This window comes from Schistocerca cancellata, chromosome 6 (assembly GCF_023864275.1).
Source record: "Schistocerca cancellata isolate TAMUIC-IGC-003103 chromosome 6, iqSchCanc2.1, whole genome shotgun sequence".
In the NCBI taxonomy this organism is placed as follows: Eukaryota; Metazoa; Arthropoda; class Insecta; order Orthoptera; family Acrididae; genus Schistocerca; species Schistocerca cancellata.
Window position 1 is genome coordinate 273,239,759 of NC_064631.1, and position 13,284 is coordinate 273,253,042.

General features: G+C 38.7%; 1 protein-coding gene across 4 annotated transcripts in view; it reads left to right on the top strand.

Moving 5' to 3' along the window:
* Positions 1-13,284, top strand: part of LOC126190892 (protein enabled) — a 213,805-nt gene that overhangs the window by 152,828 nt on the left and 47,693 nt on the right. For 2 of the 4 annotated variants that reach the window (XM_049931503.1, XM_049931506.1), the window contains exons 2-4: positions 788-850; positions 6,779-6,944; positions 10,200-10,355. In XM_049931503.1, coding sequence (XP_049787460.1) covers positions 788-850; positions 6,779-6,944; positions 10,200-10,355 — 385 coding nt within the window. Of the gene's footprint in view, positions 1-787; positions 851-5,796; positions 6,035-6,778; positions 6,945-10,199; positions 10,356-13,284 lie in introns of those variants that run through there. The other 2 variants (XM_049931504.1, XM_049931505.1) reach the window with 2 other exon arrangements.

Genomic DNA, 13,284 nt, shown 5'->3' on the forward strand with positions numbered 1-13,284 from the left:
TCAGATGATGATAGTATAACCTTCTCTCAAATTGCAGCAGACACTAAATACATTGTACGAAGCTTTAATGCATATTAAGGTTTTCCATTGAAGTTGCATCACATGATGATATAGTGATACTCATTGTGTCAGTGGTTTTGTATTCAGTTCCAGTGTGTTGCCCGTCAAATGTTGGTGAACTGTAAGAATAGGCATTTGTCTGGGTCTGTAGTGTTTATCAGTGCTCTTTTCATTTCATAATGATTGAACCATATGTGGCTGTCTTCGTATACAGCTAAAATACTGCTGGAATCATTGTTGTCATATCTGTAAAAATGTGAGTATCAAGCAAATTCAGCCAGCACTTTTTTTTTCCTTTTGTTAAAAGTAATTATTTGTTACCAGTTCAGTTTCTCCTAGTCTTTGTAGGGCATAACAGACAGTGATAGTGTGGTATAGTTGGTAACACTTTGTATTTTGATAAATTTTAGTTACTGTAATATACTCAGATGTTGGTTGGGGTGGGTGCAGAGGGAATTTCAGTGGAATAAGGAAAACCTTCGTGTAGCCCCAATAATTGTTGTTGTGGCTTAATGAAAAGGTTAAGGTAATTCTTCACAATTCTATTTTGCATCAGTAAAATGTAAATTCTTTTTTTGCCTCCATTAGAAGATGCTATCCTGTTGCAGAACATTCAGATTTGAGACTTAAACAGTGACACTGTTGAATTGTGTGCTTTAAATCTAGTAGATTCTTTCACTTCCAGTACTATAGCTGACTTTCTATTTAAGCTGTTATCTGTTCTCAGTTCCACGTGTCGTTCTGCAGACCAGATTCAGGTTACCTCTCAGGCACAGGAAGTGCGAAAAAGGTAGCTACTGGGCTGGCTTGCTTCATATTCTATTAGATTTGTGGCATGTTTCTTTCATAAACTGTTTTAGTTTATAAATATCTTGCATCTGTGACTTTACTGTAACAGTTTTGGGTAGTGCAGCAGTAAACCTAGTTCCATTAAATGTTGGCACCCTTGGATTTCATGTAAATTCTTTTCCTCGTTTAATTTCGTCTAGGATAGGAATGCAGCACAATAAATAAAATTTTAATTTTTAGAGCCTTTTGTGTACTTACAAGTGATAGAAAATGCAAGCATAATTTTTTTCTATATAGACATTGCCATTGTAATTTCAAAATCATATTATCCAGGTATCCAAAATCTCATATCTTTTGTTTCAATCATTGAAAAGTTCTGTATAAAATGTAGTTATTTGAATTAGTAAAAATACTTTTTTCACCATGTAATTGGGCTTCAGTTGTGCTCCTGTTCACATGAATGTTTTATCTAGTGAATGATGTAGTGTGCATGATATCACTGTAATATCTAGCCATCTTCTTCCTACTTCTAATGGACACTAACAAAGAGGGTAATAGCAGAGAATTAATTCCACGTATTTCCTCCTTCTAACTCTTCTTACCCAGCGTGTGTAAACATGAGAAGTTGTGGAAACAGTGAGTACAGTTATTCACTCTTGATCCTTCTGTTTTGGATTTTATCGAAGAATGCCGAATGCTGAATAGACCACGAGGACAGAACTAGCACTAAGTTACGGTGGGATTTGAATTGCAGTTAAAATAACAAATTTAGAAAGATTATCACATGTATCCCCCACAGTCACTAAATCAGTGCTATCTGAGCATAAGAATATAGTATTCATATGGCTTAGGTACTGGACATATGTAACCAACCTAATTTCTTGCTTACATTGTCGTAAGTACTGTTCTACGTAGTAGCTTTGCCTTGTCATGTGACAGAAAATCAATTATGGTAAATATAGAGAACATGCTTGTCGGTGGGGTTACTCACATGCATCACTTTCGCTTTATACAGGGTGTTTATAAATGAATATCGGGGTTTTAACACTTTATAATATTTATTATATTAAACTTACATTTATAAATTATATGTCAAATGAAAGAGCAACTCAAACATTTTTACCAAGAACCTTATAAATGTTCAATGTGAGCACCATGTGTCACACGGCACACATAAAGTCCATAGCTGAGTTCTTTCCAACGTTGATAAATCTGTCTTCAGTGATGGTAGCAACAGCTGCTTCAAACCGGTTTCTTAATTCAGGGAGGTCTGCTGGTAGCAGAGGCATGTACACACAGTCCTCGATGAAGCTGCAAAGGAAAAAATCGCATGGCGTTAGGTCGGGTGAACGTGGAGGCCATGCAAAGCAAGCCCTGTCATTGGGCCCCTTGCGGCCTATCCAGCACTTGAGTTGCTCTTTCATTTGACATGTTATTTATGACTGTAAGTTTAATGTATGAGCTACAGCAGTATTTGTTTAACAGTGACTTGGAAACTGTTAGTGCATTCCAGTTATGGCAGCAATGAGGAATAGTGTGTGGGACTTTCTTTTCCCAGCATTACAACATGTAATCTAGATGGGTAGGCATTTCCCAAATTTGTGAATTTTAAATTTGCTTCCATTATTCTAAAAGTGTAGTGTGTAGTTATTGCCAAACTTTTGCATGACTTTTGTCAGTTACCAATGATAATGATGCAAGCCCAAACTGGGGAAAACAGCCAAAGCCTGTTACACCACTTTCACCAAATTTCACTGTCAGTACAACACACACTGGTGAATATAAATTGCCAAGCATCCACCAGGGTCACATCTCATCCGAGTGACGCACCATATAACCTTCCTTTTACTAAATCATCATCTCCTACTTCTCACATTAAGACTGTTATTGTTACCACCAATGTAAGCAGTTTTGGCCATTCTTGTGATCAGTGACTTCTGGGCAGCAGAACAGCGCATCTTTAAAGTTTTTTGCCAAATATTTATGTACGTCAATTGCTTCATGTAGTTTGTTTAATAGTTTTGACAGTCCGTATCAGGTAATTTCTAAAGCCTTCTCCAATATTGATTGGGGTAGTGCTTCTCTGACTCCCAAGTAACATCACTAATGTTTCTTTGACACAGTCACTTCTTGTCTATAGTAGTTTAATTTGTAGTGCAGGCTTCAATCCATTAAGCTGACGTGACCTGGTGTCTATAAAATATAATAATCTAACTTCATTAGGAAAACAATAAAGATTGCTACTCACCACATAGAGGGGTCATTATGTTGCAGACAGGCTCAATGAAAATGATTGCTAAAATACACTCCTGGAAATGGAAAAAAGAACACATTGACACCGGTGTGTCAGACCCACCATACTTGCTCCGGACACTGCGAGAGGGCTGTACAAGCAATGATCACACGCACGGCACAGCGGACACACCAGGAACCGCGGTGTTGGCCGTCGAATGGCGCTAGCTGCGCAGCATTTGTGCACCGCCGCCGTCAGTGTCAGCCAGTTTGCCGTGGCATACGGAGCTCCATCGCAGTCTTTAACACTGGTAGCATGCCGCGACAGCGTGGACGTGAACCGTATGTGCAGTTGACGGACTTTGAGCGAGGGCGTATAGTGGGCATGTGGGAGGCCGGGTGGACGTACCGCCGAATTGCTCAACACGTGGGGCGTGAGGTCTCCACAGTACATCGATGTTGTCGCCAGTGGTCGGCGGAAGGTGCACGTGCCTGTCGACCTGGGACCGGACCGCAGCGACGCACGGATGCACGCCAAGACCGTAGGATCCTACACAGTGCCGTAGGGGACCGCACCACCACTTCCCAGCAAATTAGGGACACTGTTGCTCCTGGGGTATCGGCGAGGACCATTCGCAACCGTCTCCATGAAGCTGGGCTACGGTCCCGCACACCGTTAGGCCGTCTTCCGCTCACGCCCCAACATCGTGCAGCCCGCCTCCAGTGGTGTCGCGACAGGCGTGAACGGAGGGACGAATGGAGACGTGTCGTCTTCAGCGATGAGAGTCGCTTCTGCCTTGGTGCCAATGGTAGTCGTATGCGTGTTTGGCGCCGTGCAGGTGAGCGCCACAATCAGGACTGCATACGACCGAGGCACACAGGGCCAACACCCGGCATCATGGTGTTGGGAGCGATCTCCTACACTGGCCGTACACCACTGGTGATCGTCGAGGGGACACTGAATAGTGCACGGTACATCCAAACCGTCATCGAACCCATCGTTCTACCATTCCTAGACCGGCAAGAGAACTTGCTGTTCCAACAGGACAATGCACGTCCGCATGTATCCCGTGCCACCAAACGTGCTCTAGAAGGTGTAAGTCAACTACCCTGGCCAGAAAGATCTCCGGATCTGTCCCCCATTGAGCATGTTTGGGACTGGATGAAGCGTCGTCTCACGCGGTCTGCACGTCCAGCACAAACGCTGGTCCAACTGAGGCGCCAGATGGAAATGGCATGGCAAGCCATTCCACAGGACTACATCCAGAATCTCTACGATCGTCTCCATGGGAGAATAGCAGCCTGCATTGCTGCGAAAGGTGGATATACACTGTACTAGTGCCGACATTGTGCATGCTCTGTTGCCTGTGTCTATGTGCCTGTGGTTCTGTCAGTGTGATCATGTGATGTATCTGACCCCAGGAATGTGTCAGTAAAGTTTCCCCTTCCTGGGACAATGAATTCACGGTGTTCTTATTTCAATTTCCAGGAGTGTATTTGTTTTCTACTTTGGAAGGAGTCTGTCTGAAAACTCAAACACAATTCGCAGACACATGGCCACTCTCTCTTGGCACTGAGGCCCAAATCGCTTAATAGTAATCTCTCGTGGAATGTTTAGATCGTATACAATGTTTATTACCCATTTCATTCAGAGATAGGGGAAGACAGAAATTGACATACACTCAGCAAACAATTAAGGACATAGGATGAAAGTGCTACTGTGAAGAGGTTGGCACTGTAGAAGAATTCATGGCTGGCCACATCAAACCAATCAGAAGATAATAACTCAGAAAAAATTCAAAAGTGCCCAGTCCATGTATGTGCTGCAGTTTTCATGCTCAACAAAGACCTGACTTCATTATTTACTACTGAATATCTAATAATGCTTTTTGAATACCTAAATAAATTGTTGTATCTCTTCACACAGCTTTCTTGCTTTTTTAAACAATCTGATTGACAGGATTGTTTTAGTTCATAGAGAATCCTAGATAGCCATGTCCTGTTAAATTTATTTGTTGTTCTATGTACATGATTGTAATGTAGGCATCTAGCAGAGGTATCAGTGATCAATATTGACCATGGGCCACTCAGTCTGGAAACCAAGTGAAGATAAATATGAAAGTGTCACAGCTGTAGAAAATTGAATTTGTAATATGAACAGGGCCCCTCAGGTTTCTCAAATTGATGTAATGTTGTAAATCTTCTCAAATGAATTTTATAATGGACTGTTAAAGAAGTACAATAAATTGCTTCTTCTGTCCATCCGAAACTGATATAATACTTTGTGATGTTGAAGGTGATTTAACATTAATACCACATTGTAGAGTCAGTCACTTCTCAGCAATAGTAAAACGAATGATGTTAGGATTCTTTGATTAATACCGGTTTGAACTGATAAATATTATGAAGAATAAATCTTCAGGTGTAAATCATTACATCTCTTTGTGACACAACAGAGATGAGACCATACTTATATCACAGTTATTTCACCGAGTTTCAAGTGTAGGAGTTTATGCTCACACGTTGTTGTTGTTGTTGATCTTCAGGCTTCTCTTCTTTACACTGGACAGTAACTGCCTCTAGTATGCAAAGATTGTGTCTTCACTTTTGTTGCTTGCCATCTCTTTATCTTGCCAGGAAGAGGATATGTCCAAACCTCCGGCTCTTTATCATCAGAGTTCACACAGCAGAAAAGAGAGCAGACAGACTTTGCTGTCAAATTCTCATACCCACAACAGTTCTCCAGTGTTACTTGTGTACTGTGCACAGATTGAAGTTGGATGTTTATTTGTTTGCTTTCAAATGTCTGTAATAGAGATAGTATTCTTAGTTAACAGTTTAGTGGTGGTTAGTGTGAAGTAATGTGCTGTGTGTGATTTCTATCCATACTGCACACACAATCTACAGACATGAACAGTCAAAGTAATAGTGAGTGGGAAGACTATTGGGCATGGCAAGTTTTGTAGTATTTTGAGTTTATGTTTTAGTATCTTAAATAATTGTATCTCATTGTGGTTGACTTCATGTTTACCATTGACAGTATAAACGTAAAATGTTGCTTGTAGCATGCTTAATCTGACTTCTCTGTTAAATCTGTCTTATCTATTTGTAGAAATTTTTTGTAAGCTGCATAGCTTTTAATATAAAGGTTATTAGTTACTTGAATTGTTGTTGAAGTGCTTGGTCATATTGTTTCTTTTCTCTTTTTAAATTTTGTGAGGTTTGCTCTTACTTTTCACTTAAATATGTTCTAAAATTTTCCTTGTTATCTGACTACATCTCACATTATTATAGATTTATGGTCCTTGAGGATGAATGAAATCAGTTAATGTAGTCATCAACTGGTACCTTTTCACGTGGATAAGAAGAGTTAAAACTTTATTTCATATACACACAAAAAATTGTAATGGTGTGCTTCCTTCTTTTCTCCTCTCATCATCATCATCATCATCATCATCATCATCATCATCATCATCATCTATTACCTTGCCTGTTAAAGAAATTGTATTAGATGTTTCACAACAGGTAAAAAATAAATGTGTGTTAATAGCATTGTTATGTTCGATTTGATATTTTGTACTTTATTTATTTATTTTTTACTTATAAGTTTAAGGATCTCTTATTGTTTTCAGCATTTAGTGTTCAACAGAGCAGTTACACATGTGGATGTTGGCAATGGCTTTTGCTTTTGTTTCAGTGAACTCAGCATAGCATCAGCACGGGCATCAGTTATGGTGTATGATGACATCAATAAAAAATGGATTCCAAGTGGAACATCATCTGGTTTGTCAAAGGTTCATATTTACCAGCATCAAGTGAACAACACATTTAGAGTAGTTGGTCGCAAACTACAAGATCATGAGGTATATGTTCATAATATTTGTAATGTCAATAATTTTAAAGATTAAGGTGTGTTTTTAATTTTTCCCCTTCTGGTTGCTGATATCTTTAATGAAAAGTTCAGTGACATCATCCTCAGTTTACAATATCTTGGCGACAATCCATTTACATATTTACAATTCATAGAACACAGCAATCAGTTGTCTTCTTTTTTACGTATTTTATTTTATATTCCCAGTTGTGATTTGCCAGTATAATAACTACTTATTGTCATTTTGTGAACTGCCAAACATAATATTCTTGCCACTGTATGTTTTGTGGTACATTGTACTTCTGTTTCGTCTCATACAGTAACTTGTAATGTCTGCATCTAATTCTGTGTTACGGAAAAATTTTCTTTCATGATTCTTTTTAATTTAGCTGTCCCTGCATTTTTTATATAATTTTATGAGTATGCTTGTTGATGTTGACTTAGATACCATTGATGCATTAAACCCTTAATCTTCTTTTGTACCCATCTTGTATTAACAGATAACTTCACCTTTAGCACTGTTAGTTTCCCCTTTTTTTTTTTTTTTTTTCCCTGTGTTTTAGACAGGAGATTAACTATTATTTCTGTACATCATTAGTAAAACTGCTTCATTTTACTGTCTTGAATTTCCAATTTCTACCTTTTCTGGTTTCTTGAAAAAGACTGAGTAGATCAGATGCAGTTGTCATCCCAGCTCTGTGTTGTACGACTTAGTAGTTTTGTGATGCAAAGGCCTCAGTGTTGATCATGAGCATTTGGAGAAATTAGTCCAAGAGAGGGGTCAAGATTCTAAAAGTGTGTGTGTGTGTGTGTGTGTGTGTGTGTGTGAGAGAGAGAGAGATTTGAAACAATTTTTCAGATGTGGTGCGCAGTGGACAGATGTCATGTCATGTGAGAATCTATCAACAGATTTTTTTTACTACTATAATGTACCTTCTATAAAAGTAATTTATTGGGAAGATAACATCATGCAGTACAGGGCCTATTTTTCCCTTCTATGGACTGTTTGTTTTTTCTTTTGTGGCTGTGTCACTCAAAGAAAACACAGCACACTCATGTCTTTAAAACCAAAATTGCGGTGCCTTCCAGCCCACACTTTCCACTTATCTATTGACACTGATACCCTTCTTTATATCCCAGAATAAAAATGGTCTTGGTTGTGAAATTATTTAATATCAGTGATGCAATTCACTCTTTTGGGGCGACATCAGATTGTGTAAAAGTAGTTGGATACATAACCCATGCATCATAAAGCCATATAAAATGTAAAATGGACACAACAGTAACTGGATATGTCTGTTGCATCCATTCTTCCATTTTATGTGACTATGATAGATGGGTTACATATCCAGCTACCTTTACACTATCTGATGATGTCCCAAAAGGCTGAAATGCATCATTGATAGTGTATAATTTCGCAACCAAGACTGTTTTTATTCTGGAATAACTTGAAACTGGTTGCTGTAGCACCCTACCATGATGAAATGGAATAATTTTTCCCTTCTTTTTAGTGACATTTAATTTGTAATTGAAAATCTATAAAGACTTCAATCCTGATTTTGATGACTCTCAAACGATTCTTTACTCAGTTATTCTTTTTTTGGTTTGAGCTCATTATCTGTCTGAGTAAATAACATGCATATTACTTATTTTCTTTTGTGTTACAGCAAAATCTGCACCATGTTGAAGGAATTTGAACTCTGTTTCATTAACCCACTCCCATCCCTCCCCATTGATTGTGTATGGCCATAGCCTCATTATTGTGAAATTCTTATTCTGATCAAGACTTGAATCGCTATAAATTGATACATACAAAGTAATAGACCTGTGAGAAGCGGCACCCTCCCACAGCAACCAACAGCAATTTTCATATGCCTCAAGAAGCAAAATAAACTATGTAATACTGTCTTGGCACACAACACTGATCATTATAGTTTCAGTGAAAATATGGCCCACTATTTGATGCTGCAGTATGGCACGGCACAGCATCCTCCAATCTTCTGACAATAGGAGGTGTTTTCCTGAAAGATGTGTGGACTTTCGTTTACCAAATTCTTGTATTTTGACTCTTCACATATCCACTAAGGTGAACTCCTACCTCACCAGTGAAGAAGACATATCAAGTACTGTGATTCCATAGATGTCAACAAATAACCAAAACCATATAGCCGACAGTATGCTAGATCGTTTTCTTGATCTGCAACTTTAATTCCTGCACACTAAGAGCACAATATGTGTGAAATTTTAATTTCTGCTTAGCTTTTTCACAACTGCATTATGAAATCTGAGGTTGGACAGATAATCTCCTGAATATTTTGGAAGGTGAATACAGTATCATATCACTCACCTTTGCCAGTTTGTTGTCTGCCAAAATAATTGGTTGACTGCTGCTTGTCTTGTCTTCAACTGTTGAGTATACTGGAAATGGATGAAGTAGTTCATTATTGATAAATTGTTCAGCACTGTGGCATCTGGATATTTCCATTGAGGTATGTTTACAACATGTGCATATGTTTTATTGGCAAAATACTGTTCAACAGTGAATATTTGTTGTTCATGGGGAAAGTGCACAGGTCACACATGCATTTTGGGCATATATAGATGTGATTTGAAGACATCATGGAAAGTAGTCTTTGAAGAGATCACTTGTCCAGATGTGAAAATAAATTCCTTTCTGCTGCTGAGCAAAATTTTATTCATCAGTTAGTTCCATTAATAAACATTCCCTTTTCTCTTCTTGGCTTTATTTCCACTATTAACATCACTAGTTACATTAGCTCAAACACTTGGTTGAACAGCTATACTGCAGTCATTACCAAAACAACAAATGTCGCTATTTAGTACGGCAACAGTGTGGCTTCATACTCTGCTTATGGCTGGGTCCTCCTCCTATTCAAGTAAGGAAACACTGGAAACAAGTGCTTCAAAATAAAGTTCGATGTGGAATTTAGTAGAGAAAAATGTTAATATGATGATCTGTATCCTGATCATCAATAGTGTCAGGGTATATGCGGTATGCTATTTTTTATCATTGTTTGAGATGAGCCCTTATTCCATTGAGTCACACAATTGCTTAACTCTCAAATGGACTACTGTTGTCTTGTGTCTTGCAGTATTGCTGTGTAAGGCATTCATTTTGGATTTTCTATTCATTAATAAATTGTCTAGTCATTTACCCCTCTCACATACTATGTGTAAATGCTTAACTTAACAAATAAAGTGTACTGTATCTTTTTTGTTTCTATAGGTTGTTATTAACTGTGCCATTCTGAAAGGTCTGAAGTACAATCAAGCAACTGCAACATTCCATCAGTGGAGGGACAATAAACAAGTGTATGGACTGAACTTCAGCAGTAAAGAAGATGCTGATTCATTTGCAAGAGCTATGGCTCATGCCCTAGATGTAAGTCAATACATAAGTAAATGATATCATTGTTTACCTTGCTGATACATATTAATTACACTACACACTTAATTATATTCATAACAAGAAAATCAGAGACAAACAATTAAAATAAATCCAGTTAATTTTGCTTAAAATCATAGCTCAGCGAGTTTGGACAAGTAAAACTAACTCTCTCTCTCTCTCTCTCTCTCTCTCTCTCACACACACACACACACACACACACACACACACACACACACACACACACACACAAAAATCTAGTTTGGAGTTCTCATTTGTACCACCAATAACCTTCCTCCCCCCCCCCCCCCCCCCCTCTGACAAATTATTTTTCGCTCCAAGCTATTAAGTGTTACCAGAAAACACATGGAGTTAGCTATGGGGAACAGATGAGTGCTCTTCTGTTCCCTGTATGGGGAGCTCCTATCATTGACCTAAGCCTCAGGACTACGATAGAATTTCATGTGAAGGGTATAAACTACATCTCTAGGCTTTTGTCTTGTCAATGCATATCAACTCCCCCCCCACGACTTTGTTGGCAGTGTCTGACAAGGGTAGTAGGATTCGATTTTGATCACAATAGCGCTTTAATCATTGTTCTAGTTGCTAGACCTGACACAGTATAAATCCATACTATGTTGCCTTGGTCTTAGCTTATGGAAGAGTGTCTGGCATTTCATGTTCATGCTCCTGATCCCAGATGTCCAAAACCCATATGCATGCCATCTGTATTGCTTCTTCAGTTCTGGTAACAAGCATGTTTGGTGTAGCCATTCTCAGTATTGTCAGGTTGAAATGGAAGCAAAGTATTCATTGTTTTTTCAACACTGGATCAGGAAAAAGGCATAAAACCTGTTGCATCTTGATTTGCTGTGTTGTATACAAATAGCATTACATGCAGTAATGTGTCCCAGTCTCTCTGTGTTTATCAAGAACAGATCTGCTAATTTCTTATTAAAATGTTCTGTGAGGTCATTTGTCTGCTGGTAGTAGGCAGTTGTCTTCATGCAAACAATTCTGCATTGTGAAAGCACTTAAGACACCGGTCTTGTCTTGAAAACTTTGCATGATCAGAGATTATTACACATGATGCTTCACACTTCCAAATTATGTCTTCTATAGGAAACGTGCTTATTTTTGAAACTTTGGTACTCGTATAGCTTCGGTGACTTCATAAGGAGTGAGATAGTGCACACTATTATTCATTTATACTGATTTGTCGATTTGGGAAACCTCCACCAGATACCATTTCCAGTCTGATGAAATGGAGCAACTGCAGGGCGAATTGATACCTGATATTGTGGGGGTAAAGGAGACACGTGCTTTGGTCACTGAAATTCCCTCCAGTGGCTTACACAGTCACTGACAGACCAGTGAAGATCTGGCCAAGGATACTCCCTTCTAATTTTATAAAGGGTTTTTGCATATCCCAGGTGATCTGATGTCGGAGCATTGTGAAAATATTTCAATATGGACGGCCATAAATGAGCTGGTATGGCAAATCATTTTTGGCCCATTGAGTCATAATTTATTTTATACAATGTGCCACACATTACCTTCTATTCTCCTTTGATGACTATTCTTTCTCTAAGATGTCTGTGGTCTTCAGTAAAGCGGTTATTCCCTTTGTTCAGAGGCATTGTTAGTTGGGGCAGCAGTGTGGCATTACCAGCACTGTAATGTTCCTCCACTCAATTCTATCAAAAATGTCTTTGTCCTTCTGTTTATGTCCATATATTTGTGTCCATTTTTGTCTACTACTTTAAAAATCATCTTTGTGACGCTTTAGTGCTCATCTTGCCAGTTGTCTTGATGGGAGTCATTAGGCATAAAAAAGTGACCCGTCACAGTAGTGAGTGGTCTGCTGTATAAATAGGGTCCAAACTTACTGATTGCCTAAACAACTGCAAGACACTCTTTATCTGTTGTTGAATAACTCTTCTCAGACTTGGAGAGTACTCTAGAGGTGTAAGTAATTAGTGTGTCAGTGCCTTCCTGGATTTTTACTAGAAATACACCTATCCCAGAACCACAGCATCGGAGCATTGCTCCATCGCAGTGTTCTCATCCAAAAGTATGAGTGGTGAACATGTCAGTGCCTCTTTAAGGATACAGAAATGTCTTTCTTGCACCTCATTCCAATAAATTTTGCGCATCTCTGCTGCAGTTCATGTAATGACCATGCTTTGTGACTGAAATTCTGTATGAAGTGTCTGTAAGAGCACCTTCCAAGGGAACCTCTCACATCATGAAAATACTTAGGAGTTAGAAATTCTGTTGTGGCTTTTCCTTTCTTGGATGAAGACAGACTCCCTTCCCATTAACTAATAGCATAAGACTTTCTCAATTTTTTTGGGTAAATGAACAGGCATTTTCTTGGAATTGGACAGAGAAGTGTATCATGGATGCATTTCAACACAGTTATAAAACAGCTCAACTGCTCCTCAAATAGCTTTGAGAAAACAAGAATGTCATCTAGGTAGTAAAAACGCATTATCCATTTACAGTCTTAAAGCAGGTAGTCCAATGTTCGTTCAAAGGTGGTTTGAGCATTGCACAGACTTGGAACATGTTAAGGCTGTTAGGTGTTATGAAAATCTTCGCCATTGAGAAGAATTGTGTGTGTGTGTGTGTGTGTGTGTGTGTGTGTGTGTGTGTGTGTGTGTGTAACTGATGAAGTATTTTTCTTGGAAATAACATTTCCATAGGTATACTTTTTATTTATGTTTATTTATTTCTTTGTTCACTATCCCTTTTGAGGTTGCAACCCCATTCACAGGCTGTCTACCACATCAACCTAGCTGTAGTGCAGTCTGGAATTATCGTTCCCCATAGTGTGAGTGCCAGTAGTCAGTCTGCATATCCATAATAGAAAAATACTTTGCTCTCTGACATTTCCAAGGTGTCATCAATTTATGCCAATGGG